The sequence below is a fragment of the Macrobrachium rosenbergii genome, chromosome 8 (genome assembly GCF_040412425.1).
Source record: "Macrobrachium rosenbergii isolate ZJJX-2024 chromosome 8, ASM4041242v1, whole genome shotgun sequence".
In the NCBI taxonomy this organism is placed as follows: Eukaryota; Metazoa; Arthropoda; class Malacostraca; order Decapoda; family Palaemonidae; genus Macrobrachium; species Macrobrachium rosenbergii.
The window spans coordinates 39,701,098-39,720,951 of record NC_089748.1 but is presented as its reverse complement, the minus strand read 5'-3'; the positions used below and the strand labels follow the sequence as shown (position 1 = coordinate 39,720,951).

The 19,854-nt window shown below is 37.9% G+C and overlaps 2 protein-coding genes across 4 annotated transcripts in view; both read right to left on the bottom strand.

The window, feature by feature from the left end:
• The window catches only part of LOC136840734 (F-box/LRR-repeat protein 7-like), a 398,409-nt gene extending 389,371 nt beyond the window's left edge, over positions 1 to 9,038 (bottom strand). For both annotated transcript variants that reach the window (XM_067107552.1, XM_067107553.1), the window contains exon 1: positions 8,855 to 9,038. In XM_067107552.1, the coding sequence (XP_066963653.1) occupies positions 8,855 to 8,891 (37 nt within the window). In that variant the 5' untranslated portion in view covers positions 8,892 to 9,038. The remainder of the gene's footprint in view (positions 1 to 8,854) is intronic.
• Positions 9,039 to 9,777: 739 nt separating this feature from the next.
• The window catches only part of LOC136840735 (retinol dehydrogenase 13-like), a 256,460-nt gene continuing 246,383 nt past the window's right edge, over positions 9,778 to 19,854 (bottom strand). For both annotated transcript variants that reach the window (XM_067107559.1, XM_067107558.1), the window contains one exon: positions 9,778 to 10,114. In XM_067107559.1, coding sequence (XP_066963660.1) covers positions 10,100 to 10,114 — 15 coding nt within the window. In that variant the 3' untranslated portion in view covers positions 9,778 to 10,099. The remainder of the gene's footprint in view (positions 10,115 to 19,854) is intronic.

Below are 19,854 nucleotides of genomic sequence, written 5' to 3'. Positions count from 1 at the left end.
ATCTTTCGGTGGTCTCGGTATAATGCTGTATGAGCCGCGGCTCATGAAACTTTAACCACGGCCCGGTGGTGGCCAGGCATATATCGTTGCCAGACGCACGATTATGGCTAATTTTAATCTTGAATAAAATAAAAACTACTGAGCCTAGAGGGCTGAAATTTGGTATGTTTGAGGATTGGATGGTGGATGATCAACATACCAATTTGCAGCCCTCTAGCCTCAGTAGTTTTTCAGATCTGAGGGCGGACAGAAAAAGTGCGGACAGAAAAAGTGCGGACGGACACAAAGCTGGCACAATAGTTTTTCTTGTCAGAAAACTGAAAATTATGATTTTGGACACAACCCCAAAAATTATTTCATATATCACGAAAGAAGGATGTTACATTAGACACTACTAAATAACCTTCCCTTCCATTAAATATTGTATATATATATATATATATATATATATATAAATATATAGATAAAGAGAGAGAGAGAGAGAGAGAGAGAGAGAGAGAGAGAGACATCCAAATAAAAGGAACACTGCAGTTAAAAAAAAAAAAAATTCAAAGGGCAAAGCTCTAGCAATGTAAGATCCCGACTAAAGCCCTTGATTCCGGCATTATAATTTCCCCAATACGAAGGAAACGCCCCATTCTGAAGGCACCCCCACTTGAATGAATATTGGCAATCATAAGCACTGCAACTCGTGATTACCCATCATGCATTTGCAGGAGGTCAAGAAACAGCCATAACCTTTTTATTTAATTTTTTTTTAATGGAATGAACAAAGGGACCACCACGACCCTTTGCTTTTAAAGACAAGAACGAGGACTTGGAATCGGGAATTGGAATTTAGAATTTAGGCCAGAGGCCACGCAAGCCCTGGGACCTTTGATGTGGTTATTCAGCCCTGGAATGGGAATTGGCAGTAAGAAGGTTTGAAAGGTGTAACAGGAGGAAAACCTCGCAGTTGCACTGTGAAACAACAATTGTTAGGAGAGGGTTGAAGAAAGTAAGGTGGAAGAAAGAGAATATGAGCGGAGGTACAGTAAAGGGAATGAAAGAGGTTGCAGCTACGGGCAAAGGATATGAAAAAAAAATCCTTTAACTTCCCTATCGTTCCTTTATATTCCTTTCCAAAGAGATATAAATATGGTGACTCCAACAGTTAATTAAGTAAAAAATGCGCCGAAGTTTCTTCGGCGCCATCGAGTTTTCTGTACAGCCGCTACAGCGTACAATCAAGGCCACCGAAAATGGATCTATCTTTCGGTGGTCTCGGTATAATGCTGTGTGAGCCGCGGCCCATAAAATAATTTTAACCTTAAATAAAATAAAAACAACTGAGGCTAGAGGGCTGCAATTTGGTATGTTTGATGATTGGAGGGTGGATAATCAACATACCAATTTGCAGCCCTCTAGCCTCAGTAGTATTTAAGATCCGAGGGCGGACTGAAAAAGTGCGGACAGAACAAAGTCCGGACGGACGGACAGACAAAGCCATTTCAATACTTTTCTTTTACAGAAAACTAGAAGCAATTAGATGTCAATTTCCATTCTTCCAGTCATCTTTCAGGCGGTTGAATAGTTGACCTTCAGGCCCTTATAAATACCAAGAACCCAGACGCTCGATTCCTGATAGCCATATGCCAATAAGAAACAATAATGATGCCCTTTAAAACCCAACTACTTAAATGACAATGGATATGTGTTCAGAATTGTTTGAACTGATTTTACTTCTGTCACTGATTTGGTTAAACACAGCTGATTAAGTAGTCCATAAGAGTGCTGTTTTATATAGCGTTATTAATGCCAGGACTCATATTGTCTTGTGTACCTATTATTATTATTATTATTATTATTATTATTATTATTATTATTATTATTATTATTATTATTATTATTCAGAAGATAAACCCTATTCATATGAATAGAATAAATATATATAACTCTATCTCCTTCCTTCCTTAGGGGAATTTCCTTTCAAGAATAAAAAAGATTAAATATATATAACTCTCTCTCTCTCTCTCTCTCTCTCTCTCTCTCTCTCTCCTTCCTTCCTCGGAGGGATTTCCTTTCAAGAATAACAATAAAAAAAGAATAAGCATATACAAAAAAAGTCAAATCGTCCGTCCCCAAACATCCTATTCATCGTAAAACCATCCGTCAAAACATTCCTCCGAAGTTCTTTCTCGGAGAGATTAAGCGTCAGCGTAATCGCCAAGAGTCTATCATTGAAGATGATGTCAGATTAAGAAGAGAAAAAATGAGGATGGCGAGAAAAAAAGTGGCTTTTGAGAGAGAGAGAGAGAGAGAGAGAGAGAGAGAGAGAGTTATATATATTTAGTCTTCTTTATTCTTGAAATAAAATGAGAGAGAGAGAGAGAGAGAGAGAGAGTTATGTACACCTAGTCTTATTCTCGACATAAAATGAGAGAGAGAGAGAGAGAGAGAGAGAGAGAGAGTTACATATATTTAGTCTTTTATTCTTGAAAGGAAATGAGAGAGAGAAAGAGTTATACATATTTAAGAGAGAGAGAGAGGGAGAGTGAGTTATATATATATTTAGTCTTCTTTATTCTTGAAACAAAATGAGAGAGAGAGAGAGAGAGAGAGAGAGAGAGAGGCTGCTGGTGACTCGCGAAAATACTTATCATTCTGTAAACACAAAGACAAGGGAAAAATGAAATACAAAAAATTTTTTTAAAAAATGTGCAAATGGCGAAAATCATTGGTTCCTCGTTTCTATCGACGTCCTGAGATCACATAATTATCGATACTAGAAGATATAAAAAGAAAAGGAATTGAATCTCAATTGTTTTGACAGGATAAACGACGACGACACGGCCTGAGCAACGTGCTTTCAGATACCGTACTTACCTATTTATTTATTAATTCATATATATATATATATATATATATATATATATATATATGTATATATATATATATATATATATATATATTATATATGTAATATAAATATAAATATATATTATATATATATCTAATATATATATGTAATATAAATATAAATATATATACATATACACACTAATATACACATATATATACTATATATACAGTATACACACACACACATATTTATACAGCATTTGGTTTGCCACTACACGATTATGGCTAACTTTAACCTTAAATCAAATAAAAACTATTGAGGCTAGAGGGCTGCAATTTGGTATGTTTGATGATTGGAGGTGGATGATCAGCAGCCCTCTAGCCTCAGTAGTTTTTAAGATCTGAGGGCGGACAGAAAAAGCGTGAACAGAACAAAGTGCGGACGGGTAGACAAAACCGGCACGACAGTTTTCTTTTACAGAATGCTACAGAAACGATGTATGAACGATGTACCACAAGCCAGAAGTATGCGTTGACACACTTCAAAAAATAAACAAATATTTTTCTTTTATTAGATGGTAGAAAAGGCCATTGTAATTCAATCTTAGAATAAGGGGTTCATCCTACCAAAAATTTTAATATTTAAATTACATTTTTTTCTGTTCATTAATTTGGTAATTTATCCGTTTTTTTTTTAATAACTGATCTCCTCTTTCTGTATTTCCCATTTATACCTTCTGTTACTGCTTTCGAATGAACACCTTAATATTCTTTGGAAGCTTGAATTTCAAGTCAATGGCCCCTTTGGCGGACTTGCTCCATATGAATAGGGTTCATCTTCTGAATAATAATAATAATAATAATAATAATAATAATAATAATAATAATAATAATAATAATAATAATAATAATACAAGCACTTGTATTGGCAAACGAAAATATCTATTATCGTTTCTTGAGACTTATGGTATAGTTTCCAAACATATTTAAACCAATATCAATCTGTCGGAATTCAAAACTTGAACAAAACTGGATACCATTGTTACCTCTCTCTCTCTCTGTCTCTCTCTCTCTCCCTCTTGTTCATGAAGACTTTCATACGTGAGATACAAACGCCTCTCTCTCTCTCTCTCTCTCTCTCTCTCTCTCTCTCTCTCTCTCTCTCTCTCTCTCTCGTTTATGAAGACTTTCGTAAGTGAGATACAAATACACTCTCTCTCTCTCTCTTGTTAGTGAAGACTTGTATACGTGAGATACAGACACCTCTCTCTCTCTCTCTCTCTCGTTAATTTAGACATTCACGTGAGATACGAACCTATCTCTCTCTCTCTCTCTCTCTCTCTCTCCATTCCCACAATCTTTCTTATCATTCTGACAACAATGCCCCTCCCCCAAATTCCCCCCGCTTCTCCCCCCCCCCGGGGCACAAACCCCGGAGGCTTCGTCACAAGAGCTCGGGTGGGTCCGGCAAACTTAAGTATTTTAGCAATGTTTACCAGGCAATCACTGCCGCATAATAAAGCAATATCATTCCGACGGCACGTATCCCTTTGTCATTACGTCCCCAGGGGAGCGATGTTGATGAGGACCGTGTCTCCAGTTCCCCCTACGCCGAGACACGCCACTTTTTTGGGAGAGGAAGGGGCGGGGTCCCCAATCAAGTGTAGTGTACGATTCTCTGGTCTTAGATACATAGTTTCACTTTTGGATATTTGTATTACAAGTAACATTTGTATTGGTATTGAAGAACCGCAATGCTGTTATATTTCATCTGGGCTTTATAATGCTTTACTTGAATAGAATACAGAATTTAGGCCAAAGGCCAATTGCTCGGACCCATGAGGTCATTCAGCGCTGAAAGGGAAATTGGCAGTAAAAGGTTTGAAAGGTGTAACAGGAGGAAAACCTCGCTATTGCACTATGAAACAACTATTAAGAGGTGGATGGCAAGATGGAAGAAAGAGATTATGAAAGGAGGCACAGTAAAAGGAACGAAAGGGGTTGCAGCTAGGGGCCGAAGGGACGCTGCAAAGAACCTTAAGTAATGCCTACAGTGCACCGCGTGAGGTGCACTGACGGCACTATCCCCCTACTGGGGCTTCCTTTAAAGTGCCACTTCTTTCGTCCAAAAATCCCCCAATTAAAAACAGGCTTAATGACATAACCATTTCGAAATGATTCAAAATTTCCCTTAAGTAACTTAAATCCCAGTTTCCTGCATTAGCCTATATCTAGCTTTCGTCCATATCTTGAAATTACGCACAGCCAGTAAGGTTTTATTCTCAACCAGCGCGTGTAAAGTATTTCCTGGTGCTATTTTTTCTGTTGTCAACTTAAGTTGGCCTTGTCCGATCAGGTATTCTTGTTCAAGGTAGCCATATACAGAACTGATGAAAACGTTGCATCACACTCATTGGACTCAATCATTTTTAGTTTTCTGTAAAAGAAAACTATCGTGTTGGCTTTGTCTGTCCGTCCGCACTTTATTCTGCCAGCACTTTTTTTCTGTCCGCCCCTCAGATCTTAAAAACTTCTGAGGCTAGAGGGCTGCAAATTGGTATGTTGGTCATCCACCCTCCAATCATCAAACATACCAAATTGCAGCCCTCTGACCTCGGTAGTTTTAATTTTATTTAAGGTTAACGTTAGCCATAATCGTGCTTCCGGCAACGATAGAGGATAGGCCACTACCGGGCCATGGTTAAAGTTTCATGGGCCGCAGCTCACACAGCATTATACCGAGACCACCTTAAAATAGATCTACTTTCGGTGGCCTTCATTATACGCTGTAGCGGCTGTACAGAAACTCGCTTGCGCCGGAGAAACTTCGACTTTTTTTTTTTTACTTATGCTAAGTCAATGCTGATGAGCATTCAACAACGCACACCCTTTTGTAAGCTTCCAGAAGTTACAGTGTCGGCAACTTCTCTGTAAAAACAATCGATCATGAAGCCACGTAAAATAGCATTACAGTGTACATCTCCGTATATTCTCATAAACAGCACCAGAAATTACGATGCTTTTGTTTTCTAGTAAATTTCAAACGCTGTCTCCGCTCTATTTCCACTTGGCCGTCCAGATTCCTTAATACTGTCTCGCTCCAGTTTTTGAGGAGCCTCACCTAAAAGCCTAGCTTCAGGAGCCCAGGAACCTACCTCAGCGTTCTGGTTGACATATGGATAATTCTGTCATCGCTTTCTGAAAATGCATGACGGTAAAACTAGAGTAATATTTTACATTACATGCATGGAATCTCTCTTTTAATCTGCAATATTTGTTCGCGCTTCCGTTTTCTTTGTTTATTTTCTGGTTAGCAGGCAACTTCGAGATGAGGCAACACAATCTCTTCAAAGAATGGACTAGGTACTGGCAATCAGCTGACCGCTCCGTCAATTTTTGCTTAAAAAAAAATAGGGCTAATTTCCCTATACATATCTCCACAGAGTTACGAAAGGCTTAAAACTACAAAAATTGAAATTACGGTCTGCTGAGAGACATCAACCAAACCACTCGAAAGGCGGAAACTTGGTCTTTATTATTCAGCGCACATTCGACCAAAGCTTCATGCACTGCATGAGAAAAATAGAAAAGTCGTCGCAATAACTAGCTGGGTAGCGTCGTGCGCTTTCTCATCACGTCCGCTGCAATTTGTAGCTCAGACCTCGAGTACATCACGGTCCGGTAACTTTCTTTTCGGCTGGCGAAAGAGGGCCGTAATAAAAGATCACGGGAGAGAGAGAGAGAGAGAGAGAGAGGACCTTTGCTAGGATGGAATAAAGATTAAGCAAATGGTTTAAATGTACTCGAAGGAAATTCTGCAGATAAGAAAGTAGTTGGGCAGACCCGCTTGCTAGCCTTGAGTCCAGTTGAGTCACTTTTTTTTTTTTTTCTTTTCGTAATCTTCCAAATAAAGGACAGAAGATTAGCGAAGGAAGAAACTGAGAAAAGGAATCAAAGTCAAAGAGGAAGGGGTAGAAAGATAAGGAGGAAAAGAAAAAGATACAGCAAATGCGAAAAAGCAAGTAAAAAAATGTGACGAAGTGTCTTCGGCGCAATCGAGTTTTCTGTACAGCCGCTACGGCGTAGAACCAAGGCCACCGACAACAGATGTATCTTTCGGTGGTCTCAGTATAATGCTGTATTAGCCACGACCACTGAACCTTTAACCACGGCCCGGTGGTGGCCTTTCCCATATCGTTGCCAGAAGCACGATTATGGCTAACTTTAATCTTAAATAAAATAAAAACTACTGAGGCTAGAAGGCTGCAATTTGGTAAGTTTGATGATTGGAGGGTGGATGATCTATATACCAATTTGCAGCCCTCTAGCCTCAACAGTTTGTAAGATCTGAGGGCGGACAGAAAAATTGCGGACAGAAAAAAGTGCGGACAGAATAAAGTGCGGACGGACAGACAAAGCCGTCACAATAGTTTTCTTTTACAGAAAACTAACTAGAAAGAAAAGTTAGATAGAGAAGAACATCAGGTCAACTGAGAAGGGGAATCGAACAGATTCCCGAAAGCTCTCTGTAGAAGGGGAACCAAACAGATTCCCAAAAAGCTCTCCGTAGAAATTTATTTTGAAATACATGAGCCACGTTTAAAAATAAAAATCTCTAAAGAGAGCTTTCGGGAATCTGTTTAATTCCCCTTTTCGGGAATCTGTTCAATTCCCCTTTCCGGGATTCTGTTCAATTCCCCTTTTCAACCAACTGAGAAGAGGAATCGAGCACATTCCCGAAAGCTCTCTGTAGAAGAGGAACAAACAGATTCCCCAAAAACTCACTGCAGAGATTTATTTCTAAATATGAACCATCCATAACTGCAGATTTGTTTCTTCAGCAATAAAAATGATATATAACGCGCAGGCGAACCGATCAAAACACCACACATCATCAGATCGTGTCCGGCTGCCCAAAGCTTTCGTTTAAAGACCCTTGAAGCCTGCCGTAAGTGAAAGTCCCCCCTTTCGTTCTACGGCTCAGGCGACGTCACGATTCCATTGTCGGATGCGAAAAGCCTGAACGCGTCAGAACGATGAAGTGGGAGTCTTTTGTTGCAACACACGATGGGCTGAGCGGCTAAGTGGAGCGGCTGCAGCAACAAGTTGGAAAAGCCTCCCAATTATATAGGACTGCCTCGCTAATTGGTGACGTGGCTACCGAAGGTTTCTGGTCCTGATTATAATAATATGTAGGAGAAACATCGCTGACATGGGGATACAGGATCCCGTGCAATTAAGCGTGATGAATAACTGCGCCTTCTTAAATATATTAAGAGAGACATTATCTCGTCACTTTCACTGGCGTAAGCCAGATGTGTGTGTTTTCTTTGATATCATATATATACAAGAATTAACTACAAGAGTCAAGTTTATAACCAAGAGACTTCGCCATGAGAGAGAGAGAGAGAGAGAGAGAGAGAGCACTGTCACTAAGTCCAGGATTTCACATAGTTTTTCAAGGGAGGTCATGTGTTTTCTTTCACGGGCTAAGAAAAAAGCCGAGAAAATATATTGATATATAAGAAAATAAGATCAAATGCCTAAAAAAAATCACACTTATTCTCCACATAATCCAGCAACTTTGTTTTTTCAGTTTGGAATAAAATATGATTCCCATTTTCCTTTCGCATTAAAACAAAACCCTAGCCTCCAACTGATCTTTAATAGGTTCTGCCCTTAAGGGTGGAAGGTTAGGATTACACCAGTTATTTAGAATCACATTCACGCAGGATCTACAGAACTGAGAACGGACACAAGCAAAGACTAAAGGAAATCATATAAACTGCAGATAGTTGCAGTCATTTACAAAAATCTTAAAAGTTTGTACTAAAGGCAAATCCGTAATATTGATAAGTATTTAATATACCTAAGATATAGACAACTCGAAAAAGAAAATAATAGCAATAAATAAAAAAAATTCCACACAATATTTAAAACAGAAAACAAAATACAAATTATTACAGAAAAGATTTTGACGACCAAAGTAAACAGAAGCTTTAAATACACTTACTTTCAGAATCGTTATGGCGGCCGTAGCTTTGCCCCATTTTGCTGTGTCTTGGAGGACTGGGGAACAGGGTCGCTTTTCCCCTTGAAGAACAATTGCACAAACCATGTACACTATGTACACCTTCTAAAAAGTCTGTGCGACACTTGACATCACTTGCAACAACAGCACACAAAGCACTCTCCTACTACTACCGATGACTTCACTTCCTATTTACAATCGGCAAGAAGAAGAAGAAGACGAGCTTTCACGCCACGACAACATAACGGTGGAGCAAAAAGCCGTATTCACTGATTACCTTCATCGTGGATCGGATTCTATTTTTCAGCCCAGTCGAGAAATTAAACGACACAGCTCTTCGGAAGTGATCATCAAAGGCGTGCGCACGAAACAATATTTATCCTTCTCTCCGAAGACCGACCGTTGTTCAGGTGATCGTGCAAAAGCCACCGATCATTTTTATTTTTTTTTTTTCAATGCAAATGAGATCGGAAGTCGCGGAGTATAAAAAACGTGACAGTCTCCTCACAAATAGTAACAAAGCTTCCTTTTAGGCCTGTACTTCCTATAGGCCTCCTTTGGGTGATCTCTCAAGACCTTATCCCGTGTCTTGGAAGAAACAACCACAGTTTTGATCGCTTGACAAAAGGCTATGGAACTGCATAATTTTCTGCTATTCCGAGAAGTCTTTTCAAACCAGTGACGTTTTGTACTGGAAACGCAGCTACTTCAAATCGTCATATTTTTTTTTTCTATCAAGACTCTTATTAACGGGTGATTGGGTTTGACTGATGTAGTTTGATCACAAAGCACAATTATAATTCACAATCACAGGCCCCCTTTTTCAAGATACTAATCTGGCCTCTACTTACTACATTAAGATAATTTGTCATCTATTCTATGGAAGAATATCGGTATATACTTGATTTTCTTTTTCACTTGTTAATTTTAAAACTAATGAAGTGACTCCAACTTACGGTCACAACAATAATAGCACCATAAATAGCACAAACTCTGGCACTGTGACTGGGCACTGAATTGGCACTGTTACTCGAAAATCGTACCCAGCGAAAACACGAGGAGGAATAGTGATAAGCACAGAGGAATTCTCAGTGACACAACGATATCCCAGATGATCCCACTTGGGACAGTAAACACAAACACTCAAGAATCACTCGCTTGGGACAAGCGGACACATTCCGGGATTCACGGTTCTTCAGTGAATGTGATTAGCTTTGTAATATCCTTTCACGATGTCTTCACCTGTCAAAAGAGAAAAAAAATGTTGTAATATGGTGTCAAAAATGGAAAAAATGCGGTAACATATCATAAAAATAAACAAGTGAGAAAAAATACACTAATGGTCCCAATGAAACAATCAATTATTTTTTAACGTGTAAAAATCTATACTTATAATCTTTCAACAACAGTCTAAAACACATTCTTATATTTCAACAACAAAGAATTTATATGGAAAATGCAAAAGATAAATAAAACGCAGCTGCTCTGCGCGTCAAAGAGAGAAAATATTCTGCTTTTAAGAAACAAATCTTTATCGCAAAGTTATCGTAGACAAATGAGTGTATCGCAATCCGCAGGATACAAAAAAATATGATTACCTAACAAGCCTAAACAAATAATACTATCCCGTGATAAGAGCATTCGTTACAATTTAGCAAAAAGGAAATAAATGCCTTAACATCTATCAAAAACAGGTAAAAAATGCGCCGAAGTTTCTTCGGCGCAATCGAGTTTTCTGTACATTAAATAATCAAGAGCACCGAAAATAGATTATCTTTCGGTGGTCTCGGTATAATGCTGTATGAGCCGCGGCACATGAAACTTTAACCACGGCCCGGTGGTGGCCTGTCCTATATCGTTGCCAGACGCACGATTATGGCTAACTTTAACCTTAAATAAAATAAAAACTACAGAGGATAGAGGGCTGCAATTTGGTATGTTTGGTGATTGGAGGGTGGATGATCAACAGACCAGTTACTAGCCCTCTAGCCTCATTAGTTTTTAAGATCCGAGGGCGGACAGAAAAAGAAGTGCGGGCGGACAGACAAAATCGGCACAATGGTTTTCTTTTACAGAACACTACAAAGAAACAAAACAAACATGAATTACGGTGGGTTGGACGTTTAATTAAATGTGATGAACCGGGTAAACAAAAAAGAAAAAAAAAGAAAAAAAATGAAAGGTAGGGGGGGAAGCCAGAGTCATTATCCACCCTTAGTCACTAAACAACTTTTAAACTGTTTTCTCTCCCTCTTTGTACCTTCAACCAATTCTAATTAATGTAGCGGTACACGAGTCGTATGAGAAATTTCAACAGGGCATTAAGTAGTGTTCCCTCCACTCCCCGACGCCCCCCCCCCAACCTCTCTCTCTCTCTCTCTCTCTCTCTCTCTCTCGCTCTGAACTTCCTATGAAAGGACGTCTCTCTCACCTCTCTCTGAAAGGACGTCTTTTATCTCTCTCTCTCTGAACTTCTTTATGAAAGGATGTCTTCCCCATATCTCTCTCTCTCTCTCTCTCTCTCTCTCTCTCTCTCTCTCTCTGTGAACTTCTTTCTGAAAGGACGTCTTCCCCATCTCTCTCTCTCTCTCTCTCTCTCTCTCTCTCTCTCTCTCTCTCTCTCTAACATGAGCACACTTTACTGCTTCGCCCTCCTGCCATTCAAAGCGTCGAGTGCTCCAAGAGTATTAAGCATTTTATCTCTCTATTTATCTCCCTCTCTAACTATCTATCTATCTCTCTACCTATCTATCTATCAGCTGATCACACGCAACCCGAAGCAGCCCCATCCCGCAACAAACACACGAGAATTACCCGACTTCATTACTCTACATCCAACATGCGACTGAATAAGCGGCTTTCGAATTAGCGATACAAGGGCGCTAATGCATACTTAAAAATCAACATTACGCTAATGAGAGTTTGTTTGTTTTTTTTTTTTCATGCCGAGAGACATACACAACGCATAAATGCGCGATTGCAAATTGAATAAGTATGTCAGCGCTGGCTCGAGAAAATCAGACCATTAGGGGGAATCTTTTTAATCGCCGGAGTACAGCATTTGGTAATTAGCAACAATTAACAGCGAGGGCCCGTTACTTATCAAGACCGTGTCTGACCTCCCGAAGAGCTTTATTTACATACAGGAAGTCATACTGTTCATTCACAACAAAGCGAAAAGGTTTGGGGAGAGAGAGAGAGAGAGAGAGAGAGAGAGAGACGTCCTTTCAGAGAAGCCATTCAGGGAAGAAGAGTTCAGAGATGGGAAGAGATTTTCAGAAAGAGAGATTGAGAGAGAGAGAGAGAGAGAGAAGAGAGAGAGAGGATGGGAAGACGTCCTTTCAGAAGCAAGTTCAGAGAGAGAGAGGTTTGACTTATTATTTTACAATCTCTTAGAGAGATGAAAACAAAATGGGCCCTTTCAAGAAAAAGTTGTGAGAGAGAGAGAGAGAGAGAGAGAGAGGTCTGACTTTTTATTTTGCAATTTTCTTACATAAATAAAAACACAATATTACGTTTTATCAAAAGGACTGGTTCAACCCTGCCAGAGGTCTGACTTTTTATTTTTACAATTTCTTGTTTTATCAATGGAAACACAACATTACGTCTTTATCAAAGACTTGCTAAACCCTCTATTGGTTGTAACAAACCAGCCGTGACATCTCCACCTAATAAAAAAAAAACTCATGCATCTTGCCATCAATGAGAGAGTTAGAGGAGAGTTAGGGTTTTTTTTCCTTCTGAAGAGAATACATTATCACTGACATTATATTTTCACATCATAACCAAAACATTACAGTTTACATTCCATGGATCACGTTTACAAAATAGTCATAAGATTAATTCAATTTATCACTGATGCTTTCTCTTACTCCGGAAGGTGAATTAACAAGGTAATCTGTGGGCCGGATTCAACTTTCCATACTGCCAATTCCACTCACACACATTATATATATATATATATATATATATATATATATATATATATATATATATATATATATGTATGTATAACTGAATCACGAAATATGAAAATGATGAATAAATAAAAAGACAAAATCCACAGAAGGAAGAGAAACAATGGAGAAAGGACTAAAAGTCAAAAGGCTGTACAGCACTCCATTGTTTCTCTTCCTTCATTAATTGAGCAATGTATATAATATATATATTATATATATTTATATTTATATATATATGTATATATATGTCAACTTTCTAATATACTGTATCATACAAGTTTGTATGTGTATATATATATATATATATATATATATATATACACAGTGTAAAAATGAGAGACAGAGAGAGAGATAGAGGACCCTCCTGTATTTTAACAACAGCAGAAGGGTGCAGGGTGGGTGGATGGGTGGGGTAATTGGTGGGCCTGAACACTGGGTGGGAAGGAGGGGAGGGGGTGGGGAGCAAGGACTGCTTAACAAGAGCGAGTCTAAGCTTTGAGACTGATTAACATGGCCACGGCTAGGCAGAGAGAGGTAGCGTGGCTGTACTGCAGTCGCCTGAGGCTGCAAGATGGACCCATTACACCCACAGTATCATCTCTCTCTCTCTCTCTCTCTCTCTCTCTCTCTCTCTCTCTCTTGCAGAAACTGCATGCAGCGCGTAAAATCCCAAAACGCAGAAGAAGAAGAAGAAGAAGAAAGACGAAAAACCCATGGACGCGAAATAAATGAAATAAATGGAAAAGTCTGAAAGTCGACGACGGCACAGAAGAAGAAGAAGAAGAAGAAGAAGAAGAAGAAGAAGAAGAAACAAGAAGAAGAAGAGCCAGCAAGGCTCTCAAAACGCAGAGGGAGAAGAAGAAAGACGAAAAATCCATGGACGCGAAATAAATGAAATAAATGGAAAAGTCTGAAAGTCGACGACGGCACAGAAGAAGAAGAAGAAGAAGAAGAAGAAGAAGAAGAAGAAGAAAAAGAAGAAGAAGAAGAAGAAACAAGAAGAAGAAGAGCCAGCAAGGCTTTCTGCACATCACAATTCACACTGTAGTCAAAGGGAGACCAAAGCAGAAAAAAAAAAAAAAAAAAAAAGGCAGAGGAATGTGGGCTCCTTCCCGGTCCGACCCTGCACCCATATCGGCGGGTCCTCCTAGCCCCTGAAGACCCCGGGGGAACCCCGGTAGTCGCCCCCTCCAACCCCGACAACACCCCTGGAAGGCCTGTTATTCCGTCGTGGCGTATGCAAATTTCGGCTCATTAGATGGGGGCAGCAGAGGCGAGTGTCGCCTGCGAGACCGTCCTTCGATCCCGAAGCTGCCTTGTCAGGTAAGATGCTGCCAGGAAAAAGAAGAATGTGCAGAGAGAGAGAGAGAGAGAGAGAGAGAGAGAGAGAGAGAGAGAGAGAGAGAGAGAGAGAACAAAATCTAAAAAACAGAGTAGGATATAAAAAATACACTGAATCTTTATATGTATGAAATGAGAGAGAGTCGGAAATTACAAAAAATATTTAGAGAGAGAGAGAGAGAGAGAGAGAGAGAGAGAGAGAGAGAGAGAGAGAGAGAGAGAGAGAGAGAGAAATCTAAAAAACACAGTATGATATAAAAAAATTACATTGAATCTTTACATGTATGAAATGAGAGAGAGTTTGGAAATTACTAAAAATATTTGAGAGAGAGAGAGAGAGAGAGAGAGAGAGAGAGAGAGAGAGAGAGAGAGAGAGAGAAACAAAATCTAAAAAACACAATATGATATAAAAAATACAATGAATCTTTACATGTATGAAATAAGAGAGGGTTGAAAATTACTGAAATATACTCTGAGGAAGACAATTACCAACAACTCGAGTGCTGACACCTAAAAATATTTAGAGAGAGAGAGAGAGAGAGAGAGAGAGAGAGAGAGAGAGTACATCTCGAAGGACACATATGTACATGACTCTTCCTAACATAGCCACTTCCAAATTTACTAAAACCTAGAAAATAATCAATGATATAATAGCAAGATACTTTCGACCTAATGCATCAGAGGCTTTTTAACACAAACACCCAAAGTTAACCAAAGTCAATGGATTATATAGATGTGCTATAATAAAACAGATCCCATCATCCTAACATGTTCGGCTCCTGCTAAGAAACGATAGCGTCAACACGTAACATTGCCAAAAAATCAATTACCAGGAAACAAATTCCTGAGATGCATGCTAGTATTGCACCAGCACCCCCCCCCCTTCTTTTTTTTGTCATGTTCCTAGGTTAGGTTATGCTAGGCTGGGTTAGGTTATGTTACGTTAGGTTAGGTTGGGAAGTTGTTCTTTAACAGTAATTTGGGTGTGGGAAACAAATTGAGATTATTTTCAAGAAAATTCTATGGTTGGTTTTTAAGATATGGCGTCCCGCTTTTTTCAGGGAAAGGTCGTGGCACTCGGTTACATCTCGGGGAAAATGCTACCAGGAAAAGCTCTATCCAAGGGCTCATACAAAACATGTTCATTGCCACACACACTCCGACAAGGAGATCAATCCTGACCAGCTGTCAGAAGTCACGAACTGGCATCCAAAGACGTGTTGATTAAGAAATAAACAAAATTATAATTACAAAGTCTAACCCACTGTTAAAAGACCAGGTTCATAATCACTCTCACACACAACGATTAAAACTCATTCTTAAAATAATTTCAAAGCTACACAAACAATTCCTGTCCCACAAATGAAGGTCGAATGCTCACTCGTATAAGCAATAATTGAAACCCATTTTTAGAACATTCTCAAAGCTACACAAACAATTCCTGACCCACAAATGAAGGTCGAATGCCCGCTCGTATAAACAATAATTAAAGCTCATTTCTGGAACATTTTCAAAGCTACACAAACAATTCCTGTCCCACAAATAAAGGTCGAGAGCTCAGATACACACAGGTATAAACAAACATGACGTCGGACACAGAAAAAAAGACAAGTTTTCAAATAAATTAAAAGTGTCCGGTAGGATGTTATTTGCAGAGTTTGTAGTGAGTGTTTTTCTCCTTCCAAAAGTTACCCTCAATAAATCTTTGAATAATGATTATATCTCGTCGTAGCCTATTAAACCATTCGTCCTCAACGAGGCGTGATTAGTCACACACTAGTAATATTTCAAACCACATAAAACGATAGCATTAGTTTTAAATTTTTGTCTCTGACCTAGGATTTGACCTAATAAACTAGTTTTGGTCAAGACACATCCCTGGTCACCATTACGTTCTGTGTTATACACATAAGAATTGAATTGAATATAGAGTTTAGGCCAAAGGCCAAGTACTGGGACCAATGAGGTCATTCTGCGCTGAAAGGGAAATTGACAGTAAAAGGTTTGAAAGGTGTAACAGGAGGAAAACCTCAAAGCAGTTGCACTATGAATCAATTGTTAGGAGAGGGTGGAAAGTAAGATGGAAGAAAGAGAATATGAATTGAGGTCCAGTAAAAGGAATGAAAGGGGTTGCAGTTAGGAGCCGAAGGGACGCCGCAAAGAACTTTAAGTAATGCCTACAGTGAACCACATGAGGTGCACTAACGGCGCTAACCCCCCCTACGGGGATTATGCACATGGGGGTTAATGCTCTTCGTTAAAACAGCTTAATTTTCAGAATACATTTTCCAACTTTCTCTCCAGCATTCTTGTACTTTGCAAATTATCACACACGCACACATATGGGTATATATGTGTATAATATATATATATATATATATATATATATATATATATATATATATATATATATATATATATATATATATATATACATATATACATACATAAGCAACACAATCACGTGTGGAACAGAAATAACTTTCTGACTCATATCAGGATCAAGCCAGGTCTTTCAACTGAGGGAGCTGGGTTCGATCCTGACGTGGGTCAGAAATATATATATATATATATATATATATATATATATATATATATATATATATATATATATATATATATATATATATATATATAGTTCACACGATACCCAACGAATTCAGAAAGTTGCAAGAAAATCGGTGAATGGCCAATAAAAAAATCCCCAGAGAAAATATTTGTCTCACGACAAACTGATATAGTGATATCTATATACTCCCAAAACTCTATGAAATCATAAGAAGTTACGAAAGGCCGACTTCCTTCCTGGTAAACAAGTAATGACAGCATATATTAAAAATATTCATAACTAACAAGAATCCCCGATTATACTGCATTGCAATAACTCAGCGACCAACAGTATACTTCATAAAGATGGGCCTTCCGAAAGAAACTTGTCTAAAATGCCAAATATATATTATATGTACAGTATATGTGTATGTACATATACATATATACACTATATAAAATGAACCTCTCAAAAGGAGCTTGAGACTCAGATATTATAGATAAAATCTTCCTCCAAGCAGAGATTTAGATTAGGAATCTATCAACTGGAGTGACAGAAACGGCTCCTTTTATTAATATATATTAAATATGTATATATATATATATATATATATATATATATATATATATATATATATATATATATATATATATATATATATATATATATATATATATATATATATAATATATATATATAACAAAGCAAAATCCGTTGTTGCTCCAGGAAATTTACATGAGAACACGGTCAAGCTCAAATACACTTACTAATACACTTACTTACGCATTTATTTGCATGTCGAGCAAGCAACACGACACCAGAGATCGACATAAATGTAGCCAGTCACACATGCTTGCAGAGGCACCAATTAGCTAATAAGCTGAGGGAGGAAAAAAATTCAAGGACAGGATCAAGCACAGGATTCTGAAACCCTTAAGGAAGGTGAGAGGGAGCTGTGATTTTTAGTTTTCTGTATAAGAAAACTATTGTGGCGGCTTTGTCTGTCCGTTCGCATTTTTTTTCAGTCCGCCCTCAGATCTTCAAAACCACTGAAGCTAGAAGACTGCAAATTGGTATGTTGATCATCCACCCTCCAATCATCAAACATACCAAATTGCAGCCCTCTAGCCTCAGTAGTTTTTATTTTATTTAAGGTTAAAGTTAGACATGATCGCGCTTCTGGCAATGATATAGGATAGGCCACCACCGGGCCGTGGTTAAAGTTTCATGAGTCGCGGGTCATACAGAATTAGCGAAGGATAGGTCTATTTTCGGTAGCCTTGATTCTTCCGCATATTTTTTACTTTTTTTTGTCAGGGAAGATGCTTTACTGGTGTAGAGTCAATAATAATAATAATAATAATAATAATAATAATAATAATAATAATAATAATAATAATAATAATAATGAGGTTTTTCCGTTCATGTACTTTTACTGAAACCCTTAAGGAAGGTGTGAAAAAACAGTGATTTTTTTTTGTCAAGGAAGATGCGTTACTGGTGTGGTGTCAATAATAATAATAATAATAATAATAATAATAATAAATAATAATAATAATAATAATAATAATAAATATGGCGACGAATCAACTTCGCTGGAAGGCGCAGAAACGGAGTTGATAAATATACAGAGAAAAATAATGATGATCTGAAAACAACTCTGTCAGTTAACATGGCATAAGGTGTTTTGCATACAAGACTAAGCAAAAAAATATAGCTATTTATAACAAAATATCAGTTAATTCACAACATGGTTTGCAAGCACTGTCAAATTAACCGAAGTAATATCCCATCTCCACAAGGTGGCATTCTACAAAGAAAAATGACTCAAGAAATTGCTACCCACTTTTACTAAGCTGCAGTACAATTAGGTCTGGCCTGCTTTAGACAGAAAGGTGACCTTAATTTCCGGTTATATTTACACTCCAGAGCCCAAGCTAAGAACTTGCAGTTTGTGGAGTCCACACTTTCACCCTGGAGAAGTCTAACGAATCAAAGAGAGGATGTTCTTTCATATTTGCTACTTACATCGATGACAGTGCAGAATGGCAATTGTTTAGGTAACAGTTGCCATTCTTTGCTGTCATCGATGTCAGTGCAGTACAGAATGGCAGAACAGACAGTACAGTACAGAATGGCAATACAGACAGTACAGTACAGTACAGTACAGAATGGCAGTACAGACAGTACAGTACAGAATGGCAGTACAGACAGTACAGTACAGTAAAGACAGTACAGAATGGCAATTGTTGAGGTAACAGTTGCCATTCTGTACTGTCATCGATGTCAGTACAGTACAAAATGGCTGTACAGACAGTCCAGTACAGTACAGAATGGCAGTACAGACAGTACAGTACAGTAAATACAGTACAGAATGGCAATTGTTTAGGTAACAGTTGTAACAGTTGCCATTCTGTACTGTCATCGATTTCAGTACAGTACAAAATGGCAGTACAGTACAGAATGGCAGTACAGTACAGTACAGACAATACAGAATGGCAGTACAGTACTGACATCGATGACAGTACACACTGGCATTTATTTAGGTTAACAATACTGATGACCACTATCAAGACGATGGTACTGATTTATATGGGCATTATAATAATACTAGTTAGCATGATATCAGCTGATTTCCATTTAAAGGAGAATCTTAGGATCTGTGCAATGGAAAAATTTCAGTCGAATTGAAACAACATGGTGAATTTCAATGCTAAAAAATTAAGTCTGATTTATAATTAAAAAGATGAGAAAACTGATAGTCATATGTAGATAGAAGAATTAACAGTCATTACAAATTTGGATAGCAATAATGACGGAGAGTAACCTTTCTCTCTCTCTCTCTCTCTCTCTCTCTCTCTCTCTCTCTCTCTCTCTCTCTCTCTCTCTCTCTCTCTCTCTCTATATATATATATATATATATATATATATATATATATATATATATATATATATATATATATATATATATATAAAATAAATACATACAAATATATATATCTAAATATATATAAATTATATATATACACATATGTAAATATATATAATGTATATATATAAATTACAATATATATATATATAATATATATACATGCATAATAAGAGCTAGAGAAAGAGAAAGAAGAGAGAGAGAG